Source organism: Oncorhynchus kisutch, linkage group LG23 (assembly GCF_002021735.2).
Source record: "Oncorhynchus kisutch isolate 150728-3 linkage group LG23, Okis_V2, whole genome shotgun sequence".
Classification (NCBI taxonomy): Eukaryota; Metazoa; Chordata; class Actinopteri; order Salmoniformes; family Salmonidae; genus Oncorhynchus; species Oncorhynchus kisutch.
In genome coordinates this window covers 8,717,990-8,742,955 of record NC_034196.2, presented here as the reverse complement: position 1 = coordinate 8,742,955, position 24,966 = coordinate 8,717,990, and the positions used below count along the sequence as shown (strand labels likewise).

Below are 24,966 nucleotides of genomic sequence, written 5' to 3'. Positions count from 1 at the left end.
CCGTCTGTCTTCGGTTGCAACACTCACTAACCGAGTTCCAAACTGCCTCTGGAAGCAACGTCAGCACAAGAACTGTTTGTCGGGAGCTTCATGAAATGGGTTTCCATGGCAGAGCAGCCGCACACAAGCCCACGATAACCATGCGCAATTTCCAAGCGTCAGCTGGAGTGGTGTAAAGCTTGGCGCCATTGGACTCTGGAGCAGTGGAAATGCCTTCCCTGGAATGATGAATCACGTTTCACCATCTGGCAGTCCGACAGACGAATCAGGGTTTGGCGGATGCCAGGAGAACGCTACCTCCCCCAATGCACAGTGCAAACTGTAAAGTTTGGTGGATGAGGAATAATGGTCTTGGGCTGTTTTTCATGGTTCGGGCTAGGCCCCTTAGTTCCAGTGAGGGGAATTCTTAAAGCTACAGCATACAATGACATTCCAGACGATTCTGAGCTTCCAACTTTGTGGCAACAGTTTGGGGAAGGCCCTTTCTTGTTTCAGCAATGCAATGCCGCCGTGCACAAAGCGAGGTCCATACAGAAATGATTTGTCGAGATCGGTGTGGAAGAACTTGACCGGCCTGCACAGAGCCCTGACCTCAACCCCATAGAACACCTTTGGGATGAATTGGAATGGCGACTGCGAGCCAGGCCTAATCGCCCAACATTAGTGCCCAACCTCACTAATTGTGACCAAGTGGCCAAGTGGCTATTGTGGCCAAGTGGAAGCAAGTCCCCGCAACAATTTCCCAACATCTAGTAGAAAGCCTTCCCAGAAGAGTGGAGGCTGTTATAGCAGCAAAGGGGGATCAATTATTTTGGTAATGTAGTGTATCTTAAGGTTTCACAATCAATGTATAGATGCGCTATTTCCTTTATTGACTTGTGTGTTGATCTATTAGCATGTTCCGTCTCTCTGCGGTCTCTCTGGGTGTGTGTTCAAGGGAGAGGTCATCATTTATTCTAATAGCTTAATGATGTCTCTATGGGCCCACAGACATAACCCCCAGGAGGGGGGTTATAAGGAGGGGGGTTATAACCCCACAGACATAACCCCCCCCCCACACACACACACACACATACACACAGTTTCCAAGGCCATGGAACGCAAGTATCTATCTGACAGAACCAATCACACCCAATCATCACTGATGACATCACTAATTGTTCCTCAGCCATCCTCCAATCACAGCTCATGAATAAAAGATGGTGCAGGAAAAAAAACGATCCAATTAAAATGCAGAAAATATGCAGAAAAGGGAGAGAGAGAGAGAGAGCGAGGGTGTGCGTGCATTTACCTGAGAAGTCTAGGAAGGCGTTGCGCCCCTCCTCGTCTCCCCGTCCTGTGTCCAGTAAGGTGCTGAACAGAGTGCCTATAGGGTCCAGGGGGTGTCCCACCCAGCCCTCCATGTTGGTGACAGATGTCATGCCTTTATGGAGCAGCTCTGGAAAGGACAAAACCACACGCTGGTATTACTCTGCATTTACACACTTCATACCCAATTAAGACAGATGCAAATTCAAACAGACCTTTTTTGTGGCTGCGGAAGAGCTCAAGATGTTTCTGTTGCTGCCGTATGAGAGTGTTGACGATAGCGATGGCCAACAGCAAGGCCTCCCTGGGATAACCATGTGACCGCAGCGCATCCACCCTCGCACACGCTGTAGGGATGTGCTCTGCGAGAGGGAGGCGGGGCGGGAGGCTGTTACTTCCAACGCTACTCTAAATCTTTTTTTCTTCTTCTAAAAACGGGTCTTAGAAATCTAGCCCTCCTTTGCATTCGTCACTGCCAACACAAACACACACACTCACCGTGCCAGAGGGGCCAGCCACGGGCGTCGAACAGTGCCCCTGCACTGCCATGGTTGTCGTGGTGACAGTGTGCGTGTGAGTGCGTGTAGAGGTCATGTGTTATGATGCGCTGCAGGTGCGTGTCCTGCCAGTGCAGGTCGCAGGCCTCGATGGCCCTCGTAAACACTGTCCTGTGAGGACGAGACGACGAGTCTGGGAGAGAGGGAGAAAGAGGGATTACGGAGGGGAGGTGGTGAGGGAGGGAGGGAAAGAAGAGGACAAAGTTCCATTGAAAACATTTCTCTGATCGGCCACCTAAATCTACCTGGATGAAATGCTCATTCACTGCACTGTTGCTATTCAGAAGCCTGATAGACATTTTTTAAGGGCTTATATTTTCTAATTTAGCTCAGGCACAGACAAGGGGAGCAGAGGGCAGCCGTAACTGGAGGAACCCTCATGGGTTATTGGGCTTATTCCATCAGTCACACAGAAAGTAATAAGAACAGCTCGCAGGGCAGAGACATGGAGCGAGAGAAAGTTGATTAAAAGGCATGTAGACAGATGGAGAAACAGAAAAAGAGATCAACAGAGAGAAAATAGAGAAATAGTTGATGAAAAGAAAGTGGCTTTTCTCGCACAAACTTAGTGTGGTGGTCCCACTTGGTTTGGCCCTGAGGCACTGTGTTGGTCAGGTGTGTGTGTCTCTGTGTCTGTGTTTTCCCACTTGGGTTGACCCTGAGGCTCTGTGTTGGTCAGGTGTGTGTGTCTGTGTTTTCCCACTTGGGTTGGCCCTGAGGCACTGTGTTGGTCAGGTGTGTGTGTGTGTGTGTGTGTGTGTGTGTGTGTGTGTGTGTGTGTGTGTGTGTGTGTGTGTGTGTGTGTGTGTGTGTGTGTGTGTGTGTGTGTGTGTCTCTGTGTTTTCTCACCTGGGTTGCCGTGAGGCAGTGCGTGTGTGAGGTTGGGCAGTTCGTTGCTGTGGTTTCCGTCCTCCCAGGGACACACGTCAACACCGTTCCACCGTCTCAGCTGTCTCAGCCACACACACTTCTGCTCCGACTTACAGTGGGGGTTGAGCACAATACACATCCACAGGGCACCTACACACACACACACACACACACAATGTTTCTGTTATTGTTGTTCATCCTTGAATCATATAATTTGATTCTGTAAAAAGGAAAAAATAGATGCCATTAAAATGTTCCGGAGCATCAACAGTCTGTTATCTATTCAATAAACACATGCCTGCCGCACTCACGCTCACAGATACTCTAGTGACACACTGTGATTACCTGAAGCCTGAGCTGAAAGGGAGATGGGGTATGGATGAAGGGAGTGAGGGAAGGAGAGAGAGCTGGAGAGTGGGGGACGGAAGGCATGAAAAGAAATATGCCTCGAAAAACAGGGGTAAAGAGAAAAATGATGGAAAATGAAAACAGAACAGAAAGGGGGGACAGATGACAGAACGAGACAGGAGGAGGCAGAGAGAGGTGAAGCGAGAGAACAGGAGGAGGAGGAGAGGGGGATGAGAACAGGAGGAGGGAAGGAAGACGGGGGTGGGGATAGGAGTCGTTTTATCCTCTGTCTTTGTTTGGATGGCCTCAAGGACAAAAGAGGGATGAGAGAAGAGAGGGAAGAGAGAGGAGAAGGGACCAACAGACTGGCGATGAGATGGGAAGAGAACGGTGGGGAGTAAAGGAAAATAAAAGAGAAATAATAAATAAGGGGAGATTTTAGAAAGGAGAGGAGAAGGTGCATCCAGCAAGCAGGGCAAACGTGGAAAACATTCAAAACGTGAAAATGCATTCAAATTATACAGAAATAAGAGATGTACTTCCCTTAAAACAGAAAGAGAGAGAAACAACCAGCAAAACAGACAAAGAGACTGGGGGGGATATATAATACAGTTCCAACAATCAACTACCATGACAACAGGGTTGTGGTTATGGGATTTTGTTGCTAGGGTAGGTTACTATTGAATGTTGTTGCTAGGGTAGGTTACTATTGGATGTCGTTGCTAGACTAGTGTCTAGAGTCTCCCCCAATTACATGGAATAATCCCGAAAGCTGCCGTTTCGCTTTCCTGCTTATCCTGAATATGGACAGTGCACTGTTCAGTGTTCACACACACACACACACACACACACACACACACACACACACACACACACACACACACAAACACACACACACACACACAGTGGTGGTTCAATTATGACAGGATAAAGATAAGCCAAGGAAAGGAGGCGAGGACAGAGATCACAGAACAAACACATTCAACACAAATAAATGACAAGCATGTTCTACTGTTCATCACTTGCTAGCTGGCTGACGCCATTTGAAGATGGAAGTTTCAAGTTTTAATGCCTTGCCTCAAAACCCAACAATGCAATCATCAATAACAATGTAATACTCGGGGGGAAAACAGACGAGAAATAAGAAACACACAATAAGTAAGTAAGTAAGCATACAATATACAGGGTCAGTTCCAATACAGTGTTTACAGGTAAGGGGACTAGGCAACAGCATATAAGATAAACAGAGTAGCAGCATCTTGTATGTGAGTGGGGGTGTGAAGAGTCAGTATAAATGAATGGGCATGTGTGTGAGTGAGCAAATTATGGCCTTGTGAGCTTACACACATGCACACACACACACACACACCCGTCAGTAGTGAGAAAGCGTGGCCTATATTTCTCCCTCTCCAACCTAAGCCAGATGGGAACCGCTGTCTCAGACTACAAAGGATCAAACACACACATTCATTAAAACAATATTGGGTTCATCAAGATGGATTTAGCTCCTGACACACACACACACACACACACACACACACACACACACACACACTTCACCCGATCCCTCCCTTTATTTCCTTTGATGGGCCTACTCTGAGCCTTCAGTCCACATCTAATCTGTTCTGAGAGAGAGAAAGAGAGGGAGAGAGCGAGAAATACCCAGCTCACAATCTCCAAATCCATTTTAGGCTGTAAAAAGCATATATTTCACAAACCATCCAGCTCACACCCTACAGATAATGCCCAAAACATAACAGACTGACTAGGTCTGTTCAACGCTGGTCCCACCAATCTGATTCCACGCTTCAAGACTGCTTCGATCACGTGGATTGGGATATGTTCCGCATTGCGTCCGACAACAACATTGACGAATACGCTTAGTCGGTGAGCAAGATCATTAGAAAGTGCATTGACGATGTCGTACCCATAGCAACAAGTAAAACATTCCCAAACCAGAAACCGTGGATTGATGGCAGCATTCGCGTGAAACTGAAAGCGCAAACCACTGCTTTTAACCAGGGCAAGGTGACCGGAAACATGACCGAATACAAACCATGTAGCTATTCCCTCCGTAAGGTAATCAAACAAGCTAAGCATCAGTATAGAGACAAAGTAGAGTCGCATTTCAACGGCTCAGACACAAGAGGTATGTGGCAGGGTCTACAGTCAATCACGGATTACAAAAAGAAAACCAGCCCCGTCGCAGACCAGGATGGCTCCCAGACAGACTAAATAACTTTTTTGCTCGCTTTGAGGACAATACAGTGCCACTGACACGGCCCGCTACCAAAACCTGCGGACTCTCCTTCACTGCAGCCGACGTAAAACATTTAAACGTGTTAACCCTCGCAAGGCTGCAGGCCCAGACGGCATCCCCAGCCGCGTCCTCAGAGCATGCCAGCCAGCTGGTCTGTTTACGGACATATTCAATCAATCCTTATCCCAGTCTGCTGTTCCCACATGCTTCAAGAGGGCCACCATTGTCCCTGTTCCCAAGAAAGCTAAGGTAACTGAGCTAAACGACTAGCGACCCGTAGCACTCACTTCCATCATCCTGAAGTGCTTTGAGAGACTAGTCAAGGACCATATCACCTCCACCCTACCTGACACCCTAGACCCACTCCAATGTCCACAGACAACGCAATCGCAACCACACTGCACACTGCCCTAACCCATCTGGACAAGAGGAATACCTATCTGAGAATGCTGTTCATCGACTACAGCTCAGCATTTAAACCATAGTACCCTCCAAACTCGTCACCAAGCTTGAGACGCTGGGTCTCAACCCCGCCCTGTGCAACTGGGTCCTGGACTTCCTGATGGGCCGCCCCCAGGTGATGAGGGTAGGTAACAACATCTCCACCCCACTGATCCTCAACAATGGGGCCCCACAAGGGTGCGTTCTGAGCCCTCTCCTGTACTCCCTGTTCACCCACGACTGCGTGGCCATGCATGCCTCCAACTCAATCATCAAGTTTGCGGACGACACTACAGTGGTAGGCTTGATTACCAACAATGACGAGACGGCCTACAGGGAGGAGGTGAGGGCCCTCGGAGTGTGGTGTCAGGAAAATAACCTCATAGAAAATAACCTCATAGTCAACGTCAACAAAACAAAGATTGTGATTGTGGACTTCAGGAAACAGCAGAGGGAGCACCCCCCTATCCACACCGACGGGACAATAGTGGAGAGGGTAGTAAGTTTTAAGTTCCTCTGCGTACACATCACGGACAAACTGAATTGGTCCACCCACACAGACAGCGTCGTGAAGAAGGCACAGCAGCGCCTCTTCAACCTCAGGAGGCTGAAGAAATTTGGTTTGTCACCAAAAGCACTCACAAACTTATACAGATGCACAACCGAGAGCATCCAGTCGGGCTGTATCACCGCCTGGTACGGCAAATGCTCCGCCCACAACCGTAAGGCTCTCCAGAGGGTAGTGAGGTCTGCACAACGCATCACCGGGGGCAAACTACCTGCCCTCCAGGACAAACTACCTGCCCTCCAGGACACCTACACCACCCGATGTCACAGGAAGGCCATAAAGATCATCAAGGACAACAACCACCCGAGCCACTGCCTGTTCACCCCGCTATCATCCAGAAGGCGAGGTCAGTACAGGTGCATCAAAGCAGGGACCGAGGGACTGACAAACAGCTTCTATCTCAAGGCCATCAGACTGTTAAACAGCCACCACTAACATTGAGTGGCTGCTGCCAACACAGTGACTGAACTCCAGCCACTTTAATAATGGGAATTGATGGAAGTTGATGTAAAAATATATCACTAGCCACTTTAAACAATGCTACTTAATTTAATGTTTACATACCCTACATTACTCATCTCATATGTATATACTGTACTCTATATCATCTACTGCATCTTTATGTAATACATGTATCACTAGCCACTTTAAACTATGCCACTTTGTTTACATACCCTACATTACTCATCTCATATGTATATACTGTACTCTATACCATCTACTGCATCTTGCCTATGCCGTTCTGTACCATCACTCATTCATATATCTTTATGTACATATTCTTTATCCCACTATTCCCCTTGTGTGTATAAGGTAGTAGTTTTGGCATTGTTAGGTTAGTTCACTCGTTGGTTATTACTGCATTGTCGGAACTAGAAACACAAGCATTTCGCTACACTCGCATTATCATCTGCTAACCATGTGTATGTGACAAATAAATTTGATTTGATTTGATTTGATACAATACACTCCTGATACATACACACATACACACACCGGCATACAAGCAGCCATCATATCAGAAAGCATAGGGAGACACAGGTCTAACACAGCTGACCAACACACAAATCAAACAGTCAATCATAGCAGCACTTGAGTGACCGTCATATGTGTGCGTGTTTACTCTCTCTTGAACGGCTAGTCCGTCCAAGTGGTGTCTGTCCTTGTGCACACGCTTGTGTGACTTTGTGTGTGTTGTCTCTTACCTAGCTCATCCCACAGCTGTCTGTATTTGTCAGTCATGGTGGTTCCCTGTTGTCTCCACAGAGCCAGGCGAGGGTCGCCCATAAACTGTTCTGTGATCAGCGTTAACATTCTGGCACCGTTGGAGTCACGCATCTTCAACATCTCTCTCACCTAGAGGAGAAGGAGGGAGGGAGAGAGGTCATCAAGGGTGTGTGTGTGTGTGTGTGTGTGTGTGTGTGTGTGTGTGTGTGTGTGAGAGTGACAGGGTAGGGGTCAATTCAAATTGAGGGCAGTCAATTCAGGAAAGGATTTGAATTTAAAATACAAACAATTAAACACATTTTGAAATACATATATCTTCTACTTTTCAATGTATTAAGAAGTCATTGGAGAAAAAAAATCCCTTTTTTTCAATTATTGAATTGGAATGTCAGTTTACTCTGCTTCCTGAATTGACTCACTTCAACTAAAATTGATGCGTTACCTTGCTGAAGAGAAGGTTGAGTTGTTTCCCAGAGCCGTGGTAACCTCCCTGTGAGAGGAAGAGTTTCACCTGCTCCTGAACCTGCTCCTCATCCAGGTGCCAACAGTTCTCATCATCTACACTGGCCCCTGCCGTGGGGTCCGGGGCCCCTGCGCACACACACACACACAGGTTAGTTGAGACACACACAGTGCTCATCGTTTAGGCTGAGAAATGGAAAATGATTCAATGAAAGCACTGGGCTCTATGTCACAAACAAAAACAGAACAAGATGAACACCATGATATCGGCTTAAGTAAAGTGGGTCTAAAGTATCATCACACACTCTTCCCCACATCCTACATTACCGTTGAGCTTTCACACGGACGTGACTTGATCAAAGTGTTTCCCTCTCCAGTGATCTGCTTTACTGGAGCCAGACAGGGGGGAATCATTTCCAGGCACACACACTCACGCAAAAACACACACACACACACTTTTTCTTCCTCACACAATCTTTCTCTCGTCTACACATCATCCACCCCACTCACCGTGGACCTGGTTGATCTCAGAGTTGGTAGACAGAATCTCATCAGCTAGTTTCTGAGCCGTGGGCAACACCTCGGTGTGGTGTACTGTTATCAGGTACTGGACAAACTTCTGCAGCTGGTCTCTATTCATCTGGAACAGAGTCTCTGAGATGGGCAGGTGTAGTTTGACCTGCTCGGGCTTCCGTACACGGTACAGGGCCAGCGCTACAACGTGGGCGCAGTAGAAGATGTCCTTGTTGCCGCAGCCGCACGTTACCGCGGTGATCTTGCAGCGGTCGAAGCTGACGCTCACACTGCAGACGAGCTCGGGTTCCGACGCTGTGGCCGGTTCTGTTACCGTTCCACTGAGGTGGAACCCTGCAAGGAGAAAAACAAGAACCATTAGGCAATCAATCAAATTGTAACAGTTTTACACAAAAGTACTTGACAGAAGCTTACGTTCAAAATATTTGAACATTACAATGGCATTAATGTTCTTGTCATAACAACTCTGTGAGTGTGTGGCTCACTAGCCTACAGCTTACTACAAGCTCTTTGCAGACGCAACATTCTGTTTTGCAATTTCGATTAACGTCACAAAAGGGGCGACTCCCTGTAATTACAATCGAGCATTTGATGTACTTTTTTGACTACTTGAAAATTGAGACGCGGGTATCGTTCTTCCGCAGCCGTGGGGGCAGTGTTGTTGCTATTCATCAAAGTAGCCTATTTTGCATTGATAACCAAATATAATCTCAATGACTGTTCAAACAGTAAACCAAACATCAAGAATCCACTCAGAAATCAATTTGGTTGATATGTAATAACTAGTGATTACTAGGGCTGTGAATTGCCAGGGACCTCACGATACTATATTATCACGATACTTAGATGCAGATACGAGATTCTTACGATTCGGTCGCACCTCTGTCACTCGGTCGCGTCACGAATGTGCAATAATGGTGCATTAAAGTCTTGATAAACCCAGAAATTCTGGATGGAGGCTAACGACTGTTTCGTCTAAATTACACTACAGTGCCTGAAAATACGATTAAATTGCTAAAATAGTCAAATGTTTAGTAGGAAACAATTTTAGACAGATGGCAATGTTGTCATTAGCTAACAAAGTTTGTAAAAAAAAAAAAAGCGCTAGCAATGCTAACTTTAGCTAATTCAAATCCGGTTTCCTCCCCTCAATCTTAACTAACTAGCTAACGATATACCACAGATAGGACAACGAGACAGATATTTCACTGGACATATAAAAGGTGAAGCATCCGCTAGGCGTTTCCACTCACTACGAAACATGGTAGTGAGAAGAAGCCCAGTGGCCGGCAGCGGGAGAAGATGGAACCAGATGGATTTTGGCCGAAGTTCTGCAAATGTTCTCATTAATGAAACATTTGATCTCGATACAGTTCTGTTCACAAAACTAAAATCTGTTTCGAGCAGAGTGGACAACGTTTTGTAGACTTTACCCTTTGTCAAAGTTTTTTAAAATTGCATTGTTTAGAAGGAGTGCAAAGGCGAATTGAGCCATTGCACACAGGCACTTCACAGTAGGCGTTGACTAACGGAAATATGCAAATGTATGCTAGAAATCACCAAAAGGAACTAGCTAGCTCGTGCTTGGCTCTGTCCACCTCCTTGCTTGTTCTGCCCACTATGACTTGTTTGTTCCCATTGGAAACGACAGGCTGTGGTCTATCTTAGTTATACAAATCTTTGGTTATATACTGCACCTAAAGTCAATAAAGCGACATCAAAATGGTGACAAAAGGTTTTCCTTCTAATTATTTGCCTGTTTTGAATGGCATTGTATTTCCAAGCCACTGATGCGCTCATTGACAATGCATTGAGTAGAATTCTCAATTGGGCATCAGTCCAAACCGAACGTTCAAAACAATATTGTGACGAAACATGCAATCTATCAATATGTATTGCGATTCGTTGTTTTGATCAATCATCGTGGAAATAAAAGTGTTAAAAACAAATGTGCTCCTGATGAAAAAATCTGGAGTTAACTATGATGGAAAAACACTGGAGTTTTGGTGCAGGTGTAATGGATGTGAAACTGCTAGCTAGTTAGCGGTGGTGCGCGCTAAATAGCGTTTCAATCGGTGACGTCACTTGCTCTGAGACCTTGAAGTAGTGGTTCCCCTTGCTCTGCAAGGGCCGCGGCTTTTGTGGAGCGATGGGTAACGATGCTTCGTGGGTACAGCCAACTAGTGCAAAAATGATATTGCGAAATTGTCCCCAAAAAAATACATCAGCAAAAAGAACATCTGGATATGTAACTATCTATTTCCCCCCATCCCTAGTGATTACAGGCTATTCTGAAATGGTAGAACCTGTTGTAGCCAACTAGCTAGCCATGTACTTTTTTTCCTCCATGACAAAAACATTAAATACACAAGCAGCATATCAAACTGGGATAATGTTTTAGGTTACACCCGCAAGTATAAGAATATTTGTCAGGGCATGTTTTTTAGAATAAATCTGATTATTTCACATGGAGATGTGGGAAGCTAAAAAGGCTAGTTAGCTTGCTATGTTTTTAGCTCGGCTGCCACCAAGGTACTTCAAGCAAGGGAAGGTGACTCTTCCTTACTTTCACAAAACGAAGACCATTTTTTAAACTTTGCTATCGCCCCCTAGTGAATGGGAGTGGCACCGGCGAGGATATCATGTCATCAAAAGATGTCTGCTACTCCAACAATCCCACTTCACCCACGTGGACGTGGAGCTATGCTTGTTGTAACCTTAAGTGTGAAGAAGACCCATGGTACCAGCTAGCTACTAGTCAGACTATAACAGCAAGAGTGAGAGGAAGAGAAGGAGCAGTCCCTGAAGATGTCTCTCCTTTCTCTCTCTGGGGAAAAGGGCAAACTGCTGATCTCTAGAGGCCCTCAGTGTATCGACCTCCTAATGCAATAGAGCTCAGCCTTCACACACACACACACCCCACATGCAGCCCTGCGCGCACACACACGCACACACTTGGCCCCATGCAGCCCTGCACACACACGGCCCCCACACAGCCCTGCACACACACTGCACGCGCACACACACCCTGTTCTCCACTAGTTAGCACCAGTCTTCTATTTTCTAAAAACATGAAACATGAAATTCTCTGGTCACTCACTGGTCACACACACGCAGACACTTTCAGTCAGGCAGGAGAGCCAGCGAGATGTAAGAGTGAAACATTCTCATTTCCTTTCCACAACACGTCCCAATGCTTACCTGGTAATGCCTGGGTCATTAAACCTCCTCACAAACACACACCACCACACATACAGAGGCAAGAAAAAGTGTGTGAACCCTTTGGAATTACCTGGATTTCTGCATAAATTGGTCATCAAATTTGATCTGATCTTCATCTAAGTCACAACAATAGACAAACATAGTGCGCTTAAACTAATAACACACAAATTATTGTATTTTTCTTGTATATATTGAATACATAATTTAAACAGTAGGTTGGAAAAACTATGTGAACCCTTGGCTAATGACTTCTCCAAAAGCTAATTGGAGTCAGGAGTCAGCTAACCTGGAGTCCAATCAATGAGATGAGATTGGAGATGTTGGTTAGAGCTGCCTTGCCCTATAAAAAAACACTCACAAAATTTGAGTATGCTATTCACAAGAAGCATTGCCTGATGTGAACCATGCCTCAGAAGACCTAAAATTAAGAATTGTTGATTTGCATAAAGCTGGAAAGTGTTACAAAAGTATCTCTAAAAGCCTTGATGTTTATCAGTCCACGATAAAACAAATTGTCTATAAATTGAGAAAGTTCAGCACTGTTGCTACTCTCCCTAGGAGTGGCTGTCCTGCAAAGATGACTGCAAGAGCACAGTGCAGAACGCTCAATGATGTTAAGAAGAATCCTAGAGTGTCAGCTAAAGACTTACAGAAATCTCTGGAACATGCTAACATCTCTGTTGACGAGTCTACGAAACATAAAACACTAAACAAGAATGGTGTTCATGGGAGGACACCACGGAAGAAGCCACTGTTGTCCAAAAGAAACATTGTTGCACGTCTGAAGTTTGCAAAAGTGCACCTGGATGTTCCACAGCGCTACTGGCAAAATATTCTGTGGACAGCTGAAACTACAGTTGAGTCGTTTGGAAGAAACACACAACACTATGTGTGGAGAAAAAAAGACACAGCACACCAACATCAAAACCTCATACCAACTGTAAAGTATGGTGGAGGGAGCATCACGTTTTGGGGCTGCTTTGCTGCCTCAGGGCCTGGACAGCTTGCTATCATCAACGGAAAAATGAATTCCCAAGTTTATCAAGACATTTTGCAGCGGAATGTTAGGCTAATCTGTCCGCCAATTGAAGCTCAACAGAAGTTGGGTGATGCAACAGGACAAAGACCCAAAACACAGAAGTAAATCAACAACAGAATGGCTTCAACAGAAGAAAATACACCTTCTGGAGTGGCCCAGTCAGAGTCCTGACCTCAACCCTATTGAGATGCTGTGGCATGACCTCAAGAGAGCAGTTCACACCAGACATCTAAAGAATATTGCTGAACTGAAACAGTTTTGTAAAGAGGAATGGTCCAAAATTCCTCCTGACCAGACACACATGGAAAATGAAGAAAAATGTTGCTGATAATGCAGCAGGCCTCTGAAAACCACACTGAGAGCCAAAACTTATGGGATATGGACATCACTGAGAAACCCTCAAAATGGCCACCACAAATCCTGTCTGGTTGGGCCCGGGATCAGATCAGTTAACTCCAAAGAGGACAGAAGACAAACTGGATATAAAATGGCCATGTTAGAGAGAACATGAGACCAATAGCTCTAGATCAGGGAGGGGCAACTTTGAAGGGGGTGGGGGCCAACAAAAAAAAAGGAACTCATCATGAGGGGCTGCAGTGGCTCCTGGGTCTGCACCCCCCCCCCCCCCCACACCATTAGCAGTTTTACAGTGGCTAGGCAATCAGGATAGATAATAAACAGAGCGGCAGCAGCGTATGTGTAGTGTGAAAGTGTCAGTGTAGTATTTGTGATTGTTTGGGAGTCCAAGTGGTGACTGTGAAGATTTTAAAATAAAAAAATAAAAATTGTATACAATTCCATGGCCTGCATACTCATTTCCTGCAATTATACACATTTTGCAGCAAGCCACTAGACTAACTTATCAATCTGAAAAAAAATTGCTGACATGGGCTAATAAGTGACTGCTGATGCACAACTGGATTTCGAACTTCTTTCTGAAAGTAGCGCTCACGAGCCAAAAGTGGTCCCCGAAAATGGCTTACTACGTCACATCTCTCTCTCTGACACACACCACACACACACTCTCTCACACACACCGCACAAACACACACAACAGTAAAACAACCAATCCATATATTGTACCAATCCATGTGTTTTCCCTCCACTGTATTCAGGTTTCAAATACATTTTTATTTGTCACATGCGCCGAATATAACAGGTGTAGACTTTACCGTGAAATGCCTACTTATGAGCCCTTTCCCAGCAATGCAGAGTAAAAAATTAAATGTTGTGTTTGTGAGTGTGAGTGTTTTGTGTGTGTAAGCGTATGTGGTGTGTGTTTTGGAGTGTCAGTGCAGTATGTGGGTGGGTGGAGTCCAGTGAGTGTGCATAGAGTCAGTGCAAATAATAAGGGGATCAATGATTAACCATTCAGCAGTCTTACGGCTTGTGGGTAGAAGCCGTTCAGGAGCCTTTTGGTCCCAGACTTGGCTCTCCGGTACCGCTTGCCACCCACTCAACTACAGCTCCGTCGATGTGAATGGGGGAGTGCTCGGCCCTCCGTTTTCTATAGTCCACGATGCGGCCACGCAGTCGTGGGTGGCACTCTGGGTGGTCTACAGCTTATCATGAGGTATTGTAACTCAGGTGAGCAGAACCTCGATACTTACTTAATATTAGAGATCACACACCAGCTGTTGTAACCCCCCCCCCCCCCCCCCCTCCCAGAATTTGCCCAACGCTGCCATTCTGTCCTGCCGATGTACAGAAAGAAAATGATAGATTTGTCCTTGTTCAGCCACGACTCGGAGAAACATAGGATATTACAGTTCTTCAGATCAAGTTGATAGGCTGGTCTCCAGTTTATTCTCCAGTGATTGCATGTTCGCCAATAGAAGAGAGGGTAGAGGCGGTTGATGTCGTCTCGTCAGGTATCCTGCCCCGCCGACCTCAATAACGACGCCTCTTCCTTCTTTGGGTGTCAGGGATTCGGGCCTGGTCCGGGATGAGCAGTATGTCATTCGCCTCTGACTCATTGAAGTAAAAATCCTCATCCAAATTGATGTTAGCTGTTCTGATGTCCAGAAGCTCTTTTCAGTCATAGGAAATGATGGCGGAAACATTATGCACAAAAAAAGTTAAGATCAGCGCCAAAAACCCCCACAAAATAGCACAATCAGTCAGGTGACTGTAAAACGGTTGCTATTCCTTCCAACACCATTATTCCCTGAGGTGAAGAGGAGAAAGGAGAACACCGAATTAAGTATTTCGTTGTATTTTGGGCTTTCTCAAAGAACACACACATACTATACACCAGGAGGAGAGCGGGTCTGCTTCCCAGTACTAGAGGGTCTATCTCAGGTTCTTCTGTGTAGTGGGGCTCCCCTGGCCCCCTATGATATTGTGGCAGTCTATAATGCTACAGTATCACATTGCTACTTTCATGACTCTCTACCGAGAATCCTTGACAAGCCTCATATTGCCGAAATGGTACCTCTATACGACCGACCGTCCATAGTTTAGTGTGAAAAGCCTCAGATGGTCCTACAGCGTGGATCTAAGGTCAACTTTGCCTTAAATCTCTTAAGGGTTCAGGTTAGGCCTTGATCTGGCTAAGCTGATCCTAAATCAGTCCTTAAGCAGGGGACTTGAGCCTGGAGCAATGTTAAGATGGACAGCCCAATGGGAAACAAATAGTCCTAATGGTCTGAGATAGATTGAGCAAGTGAGATTTTACAAGAATTCAGTAACGGTCTCAAGGGAGGTCTGGGAGACAGCACACACACATACACTACATGTGTGTGCAATGAAAATACACACGCAGAAGAAAACAACGCACACATAGGTTTCGGTTCTCTCAACAGGCTTTTGCTCAATCAGAATGCTGGAAAGTCACACTGACAAACTGGAAGAACTGACTAACAGAAGACGGGGGGGGGGAGAAGAGAGATAGAAAATCATGTGACAGTTTCAAAGAGAGCAGAGAGAAAAGAGAGACAGCGGCTGCAGTCCAAACATATTTTTTACCCCCTCGCACTAGCCCCTTTCCCTTGGGGGAATCCCCGTCGAAACCGGATGCAGTTTGATTGCTATCTTAAGTGGAGGTCCAATTCGCAAACTTTGGCCCCTCGACCCTCGATTTAGTTTGAGGGAGCGAGTGAAGAACTTTGATCACTTGTGGGGTTGATATGACCTTCAATTCAATGCAAGCCTATAAAACGTAGCTAGCTTCGTAAATATATTTTTGGCAATTCTGAAGTGTATTGGAATAAATTACCAAAACTATAAAACTAGCTAGCCAGCTATGCATAACTGTAGCTAGCTAGCTACCTGACAGGAGTGCTAGCTAGCTACGTTAGCTTGCTAGGTACAATAATAGCTTAATAATAACCAATAATAGTTGGTTGTTTTTAAGTTCAACTTCAAGACTTCCACCAAGGATGTTGCCTCTCTGATCATCACTCTCCCTCGCTTGGGCAAGGGACATTTAAGGTACACTCGGATATGACGATGTAAAACGTCATTCGAGGGCTGAGGGTTGAGGGCCGAGGGCTGTCTACTTTGAGTTTGGACTGCAGCCAGAGAGAGGTTTAGAGCAAAAGAGAACCCGCCTTCTTTAACTCCTCCATTTCCTGCCTAGCAGTCAGCTGACACAACACCACAGGGGATCACATTTCACACACAAACAAATCCACCCGCTCTCTCACACACTACACCACATCACATCTGCTTGTGTAACACACACCCACACAGGCACATACTGTACATCCCCGGTTGGCAGTTGCTCCACAATGTAACAGTTTGCACGTGCGCAAGCGCGCGCACACACACACACACACACACACACACACACGGTAGTCCCCTGTACTGTATGGCCCAACCCGAGTCCTATATGGCCCACAGCTGAACTACTGACATCAGAGAGAGAAGAGGGAGAGGAAGGGAAAGACATAGGGAGGGAGAGATGTAAGAGGGAGAAAGAGAAAGAGGAAGGGAAAGACATAGGGAGGGAGCGGTAGGAGGGAGAACGAGAGAAAGAGGAAGGGAAAGACATAGGGAGGGAGCGGTAGGAGGGAGAAAGAGGGAGAGGCAGAGATAATTCCTAAACAGGGGAGGAGACCGCTGGGCTGGTGGGAAGCTTGGAAAGCCCTCAGCTGAGTGTGTGTGAGTGTATGTATGTATGTATGTATGTATGTATGTATGTATGTATGTATGTGTATGTGTATGTGTATGTGTGTGTGTGTGTGTGTGTGTGTGTGTGTGTGTGTGTGTGTGGAAAGGCCTGGCGGAGTGCCAGAGCCCTGAGCTCAGCATTCTGTAATGCACTTCCACTCTTCCTCTCTCTCTCTCTGCAGCTTGCATAATACTGCCAACCAGACTTAACCCTTAACTACCTACCATGGAAACCAGACTTAACCCTTAACTACCACTACAAACCATAATACTGCCTAACACTGCACGGCAACCAGACTTAACCCATAGCTATCAACCACAGAAACCAGACTTAACCCTCAGCTACCACTACAGACCATAATACTGCCTAGTGATGCACAGAAACCAGACTTAACCCTCACATACTATCTAGCAATGCATTAACCCTTAACTGCCTACCACAGATACCTTTTTTAATTTGTAATTTTAAGTAGGGGCGTGGATCAGAAAACCAGTCTGTATTTGGTGTGACAGATCTCCTTTGCATAGAGTTGATCAGGCTGTTGATTGTGACCTGTGGAAAGTTGTTCCCCTCCTTTTCAATGGCTGTGTCCGAAGTTGCTGGATATTGGGGGAGAACTGGAACGTTGATACAGAGCATCTGGTGAGTATGTAGGCCATGGGAATTGTGTACAGATCCTTTGCGAAATGGGGCAGTGCATTATCATGTTGAAACATGAGGTGATGGCGGTGATGAATGGCACGACAATGGGCCTCAGGATCCTGTCACGGTATCTCTGTGCATTCAAATTGCCATGGATAAAATGCAATTGTGTTCGTTGTCTGTAGCTTATGCCTGCCCATACCATAACCCCACTGCCATCACGGGGCACTCTGTTCACAACGTTGACATCAGCAAACGCCTCGCCCACACGATGCCATACACGTGGTCTACGGTGAGGCCGGTTGGACGTCTAAAACAACGTTGGAGACTGCTTATGGGTAGAAAAATTTACATTCAATTCTCTGGCAACAGCTCTGGTGGACATTCCTGCAGTCAGCATGCCAATTGCACGCTCCCTCAACTTGAGACATCTGAAGCATTGTGTTGTGTGACAAAACTGCACATTTTAGAGATGGCCTTTTATTGTCCTCAGCACAAGATGCACCTGTGTAATGATCATACCTTTTAATCAGCGTCTTGATATGCACCTGTCAGCTGGATGGATTATCTTGGCAAAGGAGAAATGCTCACTAACGGGGATATAGACTAATTTGGGCACAACATTTGAGAGAAATAAGCTTTTTGTGCGTGTGGAACATTTCTGGGATCTTTTATTTCAGCTCATGAAACCAACTCTTTACATGTTGTGTTTAGATTTTTGTTCAGTTTCCGATGTTATATCTGAATCGTTTAGTTATAACATTATAACTCCACATACAATGCAAGTCAAAGGATGGTTAACTATAGCTCCAGCAAATGGAAAACTGAGAAGGGTTTTTATTCTGGCATAATAAGGGTCACCCCGTGGCCTGTGAGATGTCAGTGGCACCCTATGGGGCGGTCTGTAAGGACCGTGTCATGCCAGAGGTTGTCCAGTTGGTTGCCCGTCGAGACGGCTGGCTAGAGTCATTCTGGTTCTCACAGCATTGTAACAAAGACCGCCTTTAACTTTGTATTTATTATACAATGGCCAGCTACCCTTCCATTCCTTACTTCTGCCACACAGCCAATAGGAGTAGAGCATGCTCTGTAGACAGAAACATTGAGAGGTGTGTGGAGGACAGGGGAGGGTGTGTGTGGGAGTGCACTAGCGGGAAACAGTGCATGGGGGGGGGGTGGGGGAATGCTCCGCTAAGCTTCAAATTGGGTCAATAAGGATTGGAGTAGAGTAGGCCAATCCGTGTCCCCCTGAAGACATCTCCTGGTGCTCCTCACTGTGCCTACCAATCAACACACACACACACACACACACACACACACACACCAATTAACAGAAAGTAATCTCTGACAGAGCTTCTGCAGTCGCTAAGTGTGTCATATTCAACCACTCCACCGAGCCTTTTCTCTTGAGTAATTTGTTTTCCTTTACACTGCTAGTCGCGAGTGGACTAGTCTGCAAACCCCACCGTTTGATAGACCTCAGAGAAGAAGAGATTCTTCACAACCAACCGGACAGAAATCCTGCAGCTCCATCTGAAAACCTCAGAAACAAACAGGAGAAAGTGGAGATAGACACCTGTAAATGACCTCAGGAAAAAGGAGGAGAGACAGCCTATTCCAACAAGCTCGACTCAAACCCCACACAGCGCTGGTTTAAAACCACCTCAGAAAAGGAGAGACACCGTGGAGAAAAGAGAGAAAGAGAGAGAAAGGTCCTCAACAACAGTGGAGGTGGTGTAAAGCGTTGGGCAGCTCAGAATGGACACAAGTGTAGCTGTGTTTTTATGGCGTCCATTTCACTGGCCAGAAAAGGGACCTACGGGTGAAATTTTGTGTCTAATTGAGAGAGGCCATTGGGGCTCTAGTGAACCCTGCCAGGTCTCTCTCACACACACACACTTTGATGAAGGAGCACACAAACAGCTCACTTAAACAGTGCTTCCCACGTCCCACTCGGACTGTTGCCCAACCCTGACACACACACACACACACGCACACGCACACACACAAGTTAACAAACAGTGAGTGCACTTCTCTCTCCAAGTTTCACTAGACAAGGACAATGGTCCTAAAGAGCCGAGGACAACAGACACTCAAGACTGCATCTCAATAGAGTGCTAGCAGGACAGAAAGCAGCCGGGATAGAGAGCAGCCGGGACAGAGAGCAGCCGGGACAGAGAGCAGCCGGGACAGAGAGCAGCCGGGATAGAGAGCAGCCGGGATAGAGAGCAGCCGGGATAGAGAGCAGCCGGGATAGAGAGCAGCCGGGATAGAGAGCAGCCGGGACAGAGAGCAGCCGGGACAGAGAGCAGCTGGGACAGAGAGCAGCCGGGACAGAGAGCAGCCAGGATAGAGAGCAGCCGGGATAGAGAGCAGCCGGGATAGAGAGCAGCCGGGATAGAGAGCGAGAGAGGAGAAGGAAATCAAGGAAACAGACAGAAAATGACAGAGAGGGAAAGGAGGGACAGATGAAGAATTGATGAACGAGCGCTTCAGCTAACCAACCTGAGAACAGCACAACGACATGTAAATCAGATCTGTCACACACATACACACGGACTGCACTGATTACCAGTCCAATTCCCGGAAACAACCAACTACTGAAACATTCAACTGTCAGTGGATCAGGTGGAAGAGGGGAACAAAAAAAGGCCGCCATTCGTTTTTACTTCTCTTTTTATTCAGTACCGCCTCCGTTCCCTGACCTACGCTGTCCAAGTAATTTGTTCAGCCTTCGAGTACCTTCACCAGGCAAGGCAACACACACACACACACACTGTGCAGGGAGCACAAATGCGTCTCTTCCCCAAAATGTCTCATTCCCACCACTCACCTAAAAAAAACAGTCAATAGATCCTTTCTGGTAGTGTTGTCAGGGGGAGCATGTTAAAGAATCTAAACTAGCTAAAGCGTTTTGACACAATAACAGATGAATGGCACCACAGAACCATACAGCGACCAAACAGTAACTACGCAGCCAAGAAATTTTAATGAGGCTGGGAAACATATTATATTCCGGAATCTGAATTAATTACACGAAGGTGTGACAGAAAGAGCAAGAGAGAGAAGGTAGAGAGAGTGTAGAGAGAGTAGGGAGAGAGAGAGAGTAGAGAGAGAGAGTAGGGAGAGGGAGAGAGAAGATAGGGAGGGTAGAGAGAGAGAGAGAGAGGGTAGGGAGAGAAAGAGGATAGGGAGAGAAGAGAGATAGAGTAGGGAGAGAGAGAGTAGGGAGAGAGGGAGAGAGTGAGGGTAGAGAGAGGATAGGGAGAGATAGAGGGTAGGGAGGGAGAGAGTAGGGAGAGGGTGGAGAGAGAGGGTAGGGAGAGAGAGGGATGGGAGAGGGTAGAGAGGGGATAGAGAGAGGGTGGAGAGAGAGGGTAGGGAGAGAGAGGGTTGGGAGAGGGAGAGGGTAGAGAGCGGATAGGGAGAGGGTGGAGAGAGAGAGTAGGGAGAGAGAATATGGCGAGATAGAGGGTAGAGAGGGAGAGAGTAGGGAGAGGGTGGGGGGAGAGAGAGGGTAGAGAGACAGAATAGGGAGAGATAGAGGGTAGAGAGAGAGGGTAGGGAGAGAGAGAGGGTAGGGAGAGAGTAGAGAGAGTGGGTAGGGAGAGAGAGGGTATGGAGAGAGTAGAGAGAGGGTAGAGAGAGTGGGTAGGGAGAGAGGGTAGGGAGAGTAGAGAGGGTAGAGAGTGGGTAGGTAGAGAGAGGGTAGGGAGTGGGTAGAGAGAGAGTGTAGGGAGAGAGAGAGAGGGTAGGGAGAGAGAGAGGGTAGAGAGAGTGGGTAGGGAGAGAGAGAGGGTAGGGAGAGAAAATATGGAGAGATAGAGGGTAGAGAGAGAGAGAGAGAGAGAGAGAGAGTAGAGTGGGTAGGGAGGGAGAGGGTAGAGAGAGAGTAGAGAGAGGGTAGGGAGAGAGTAGAGAGAGGGTAGAGAGAGGTGGTAGGGAGAGAGTAGAGAGAGGGTAGAGAGAGGTGGTAGGGAGAGAGTAGAGAGAGAGTAGAGAGGGGGTAGGGAGAGAGTAGAGAGAGGGGGGTAGGGAGAGAGAGGGTAAGGAGAAGGTAGAGAGGGGGTAGGGAGAGAGGGTAGAGAGAGGGGGTAGAGAGAGGGGGTAGGGAGAGAGAGGGTAGGGAGAGTGGGTAGGAAGAGAGAGGGTAGGGAGAGTGGGTAGGAAGAGAGAGGGTAGGTAGAGAGAGTTGGTAGAGAGGGAGAGACTAGGGAGAGGGTAGGTAGAGAGAGTAGGTAGAGAGAGTGGGTAGAGAGGGAGAGACTAGAGAGAGGGTAGGTAGAGAGAGTGGGTAGGGAGAGAGGGAGAGACTAGGGAGAGGGTGGAGAGAGAGAGGGTAGGTAGAGAGAGTGGGTAGGGAGAGAGGGAGAGACTAGGGAGAGGGTGGAGAGAGAGAGGGTAGGTAGAGAGAGTGGGTAGGGAGAGAGACTATTGGCACACTGTTACAACTGTCACGTTCTGACCTTTATTTCCTTTGTTTTGTATTTATTTAGTATGGTCAGGGCGTGAGTTAGGTGGGCAGTCTGTTTGATTTTCTATGATTTGGGATTTCTATGTTTCGGCCTAGTATGGTTCTCAATCAGAGGCAGGTGTCATTAGTTGTCTCTGATTGAGAATCATACTTAGGTAGCCTGGGTTGCACTGTTTGTTTGTGGGTGATTGTCTATGTTAGTGGCTTGTGTCAGCACAGGTCTCATTTCTGGCTTCACGGTCGTCATTGGTTTATTGTTTTTGTATAGTGTTGCAGTGTTCAGTGTTTTCTTTATTAAAATTCATGATGAACACATACCACGCCGCATTTTGGTCCTCTGATCCTTCTCGCCTCTCCTCTTCAGATGAAGAGGAGGAAGACCGTGACAACAACACTGTACATAGCCATAATATGACATTAGAAATGTCTCTATTTGTTTGAAACTTTTGTGAGTGCAATGTTTACGGTTCATTTAAAAAAAATGGTTTATTTCACTTTTGTTCATTATCCATTTCACTTGCTTTGGCAATGTAAACATATGTTTCCCAGGCCAAAACGGCCCTTGAATTGATTTGAGAGAGTGAGAGAGAAATAGAAAGAGAGAGATGGGGAAAGGCTGCAGGTCTGGGCTCTATAACAGAGATGTGTTTGCTAAACCACTCCAGTGTTGAGCTCTGGGACATGGAGCTCCCACAGCCTCTCAGAGCACAGCAGAGCAGCCTCCCAGGGAGCCGTGTTTGATCAGCTGTTATAATGGCCAACTGCAGAGAGGGGTCAATGTGTGTCTGAGTGTGCATATGTTACTGTCCATAACCTCGGGTTCTGTCCTAAAGTTGAGAAAAGTTAGGAACACACACACACACACCACCAAAACACACACGCACACACACATCTGCTGCACTGCATTTGAGAGGAGGGGTGGGGGGGGGGGGGGGGTCGCCCACATTAACTTTAACCTTTTCAACTTCAACAGGTGCTCATAAACAGATAATGGCGAATCCATCCCAGTGGAGGGGTGTGTGTGCATGTGTTGGTCTGTGTGTGTGAGACGAGGGTAGCACCTGTGGCCTCTTTCCATGATACCACAATCCCACCAGTCAGTTGACACAGAGCACCGGTGTCACGTCATTTCACTCCCCCCCCCCCCCGTTTGTTCCTGCCACCATGCAAGCTTCCACATGCATCCTTCAGTGTTAGGGTCTAGCCGTAACAACAGCAAATGTAATAACACTGGCAAGAGTAATAACTTCTAGATTTGTTATGTAATAAACCTAGTAAATGTAATAACACTGGCAAGAGTAATAACTTCTAGATTTGTTATGTAATAAACCTAGTAAATGTAATAACACTGGCAAGAGTAATAACTTCTAGATTTGTTATGTAATAAACCTAGTAAATGTAATAACACTGGCAAGAGTAATAACTTCTAGATTTGTTATGTAATAAACCTAGTAAATGTAATAACACTGGCAAGAGTAATAACTTCTAGATTTGTTATGTAATAAACCCAGTAAATGTAATAACTTGACGGTAAAGGTAATATCTTTCCCTGCTAAATGTAACAAGTTGATACATTAACCAGTGTTATTACATTAACAGGTGAGTAACAACCTTTTTCATGAATAATGTAATAAACGGCAACAAATCATGCAATAAATGTTTTTTTTTCCAAATGTTATGTATTACTTTGCTCTATTTGATGAACATACACCCCCCCACCCCCAATCGTACATAATCTAGACAGTCACAAGCACACATTGATATGCAGTCACACACAGGCACACGCACACACAAAAGAAAGACCTGAACAATCCCCGGGGAGTGTGCACATTTCAATGTGTGCTTGTGAGTGCCTAAATGAGTATTTCTGTATGATGTGCATGTGTTTGGATGTGTTGTAACTGGCAGTGGGTGGTGGGTGGTTTTCTGCAGAAAAACATTGATTTTGGTATGCTACTACATGATTGGTTGAAGTCATTACATTTGGTCAGAAAAACGTATTGCAGTCAGCGGGTTTATGAGATAAAACGTGAATAAATAGAAAAGCTATGACATTTACCGTTGTTTACAAGCCTCTTCCTCCTACTTGTCTAACGTTACACCAACATCCTGGTACTTACCGCTGGTATCCTGCTGTCGCAGAAACCCTTAACTGAACCGTCTCATGTCTCAACAAGCTGGAAATGAATGAGTAACTTATTTTTATGGCAATGACAAACCCCTACCCACAAGCATATCAGCTTTTGTTGATCTAATGCAAACGCACACAAGGGAGGGCCAGAACCGTACGGTACGCGACAGGGAGAAAACAGCGCGAGGCGATAAGCCACACGTGATGACAACACCCTAACATTTCCTCTGTGTCTCTGTCGTGTCATTCTGTGACTCAGATATGCTGACTGCCGTGTGTGCGTGCGTGTGTGTGTGTGCCCGCGCGTGTGTATAGGTTCTAACAGTGCGAGCGTGGGTGTGTGTGTATTCGTTAGTGATAACTCAGGCAGTTTATACAGTAGTGTTCAGTGGAACAATAACTGCCTGTCAGCCAGATGCCATTATAATGTAACAGAAAGCAGGCGTGGAAACACTATGGCTTTTGAGTATGACTAAGAATAACCGGTTCAACTGTGTGTGTGTGTGTGACATCAGAACGTCCAATGACACACCCAAAGATAACACCTTCCTAAACCATCATCATGCCCACCCCCACAAATACACAGGTGGGAGGGGTACAATCTGTCACCATTAAAGTGGGTCACATGGTTTCTCAATTGTACTAACCCCTAAACCATATCACCAGCTAAGCACTTCCCCTCCTTTCTGCTTTACTCAGTTTCGCTTCGGGCTGCTCTGGTTCTTTGATTCATGCATTCAGTTGACAATATGCATTCAAGCTAAGGGTG

General features: G+C 46.3%; 1 protein-coding gene across 2 annotated transcripts in view; it reads right to left on the bottom strand.

Annotated features, from left to right (window-relative positions):
- The window catches only part of LOC109867986 (zinc finger SWIM domain-containing protein 6), a 51,783-nt gene that overhangs the window by 6,496 nt on the left and 20,321 nt on the right, over positions 1-24,966 (bottom strand). Inside the window, exons 1-8 of one of the 2 annotated variants that reach the window (XM_031802947.1) lie at positions 24,187-24,359; positions 8,552-8,908; positions 8,022-8,170; positions 7,558-7,708; positions 2,715-2,885; positions 1,807-1,998; positions 1,524-1,670; positions 1,292-1,438 (exon numbers count right to left, since the gene is read on the bottom strand). In XM_031802947.1, the coding sequence (XP_031658807.1) occupies positions 1,292-1,438; positions 1,524-1,670; positions 1,807-1,998; positions 2,715-2,885; positions 7,558-7,708; positions 8,022-8,170; positions 8,552-8,681 (1,087 nt within the window). In that variant the 5' untranslated portion in view covers positions 8,682-8,908; positions 24,187-24,359. Of the gene's footprint in view, positions 1-1,291; positions 1,439-1,523; positions 1,671-1,806; positions 1,999-2,714; positions 2,886-7,557; positions 7,709-8,021; positions 8,171-8,551; positions 8,909-24,186; positions 24,360-24,966 lie in introns of those variants that run through there. The other variant, XM_020457332.2, reaches the window with a different exon arrangement.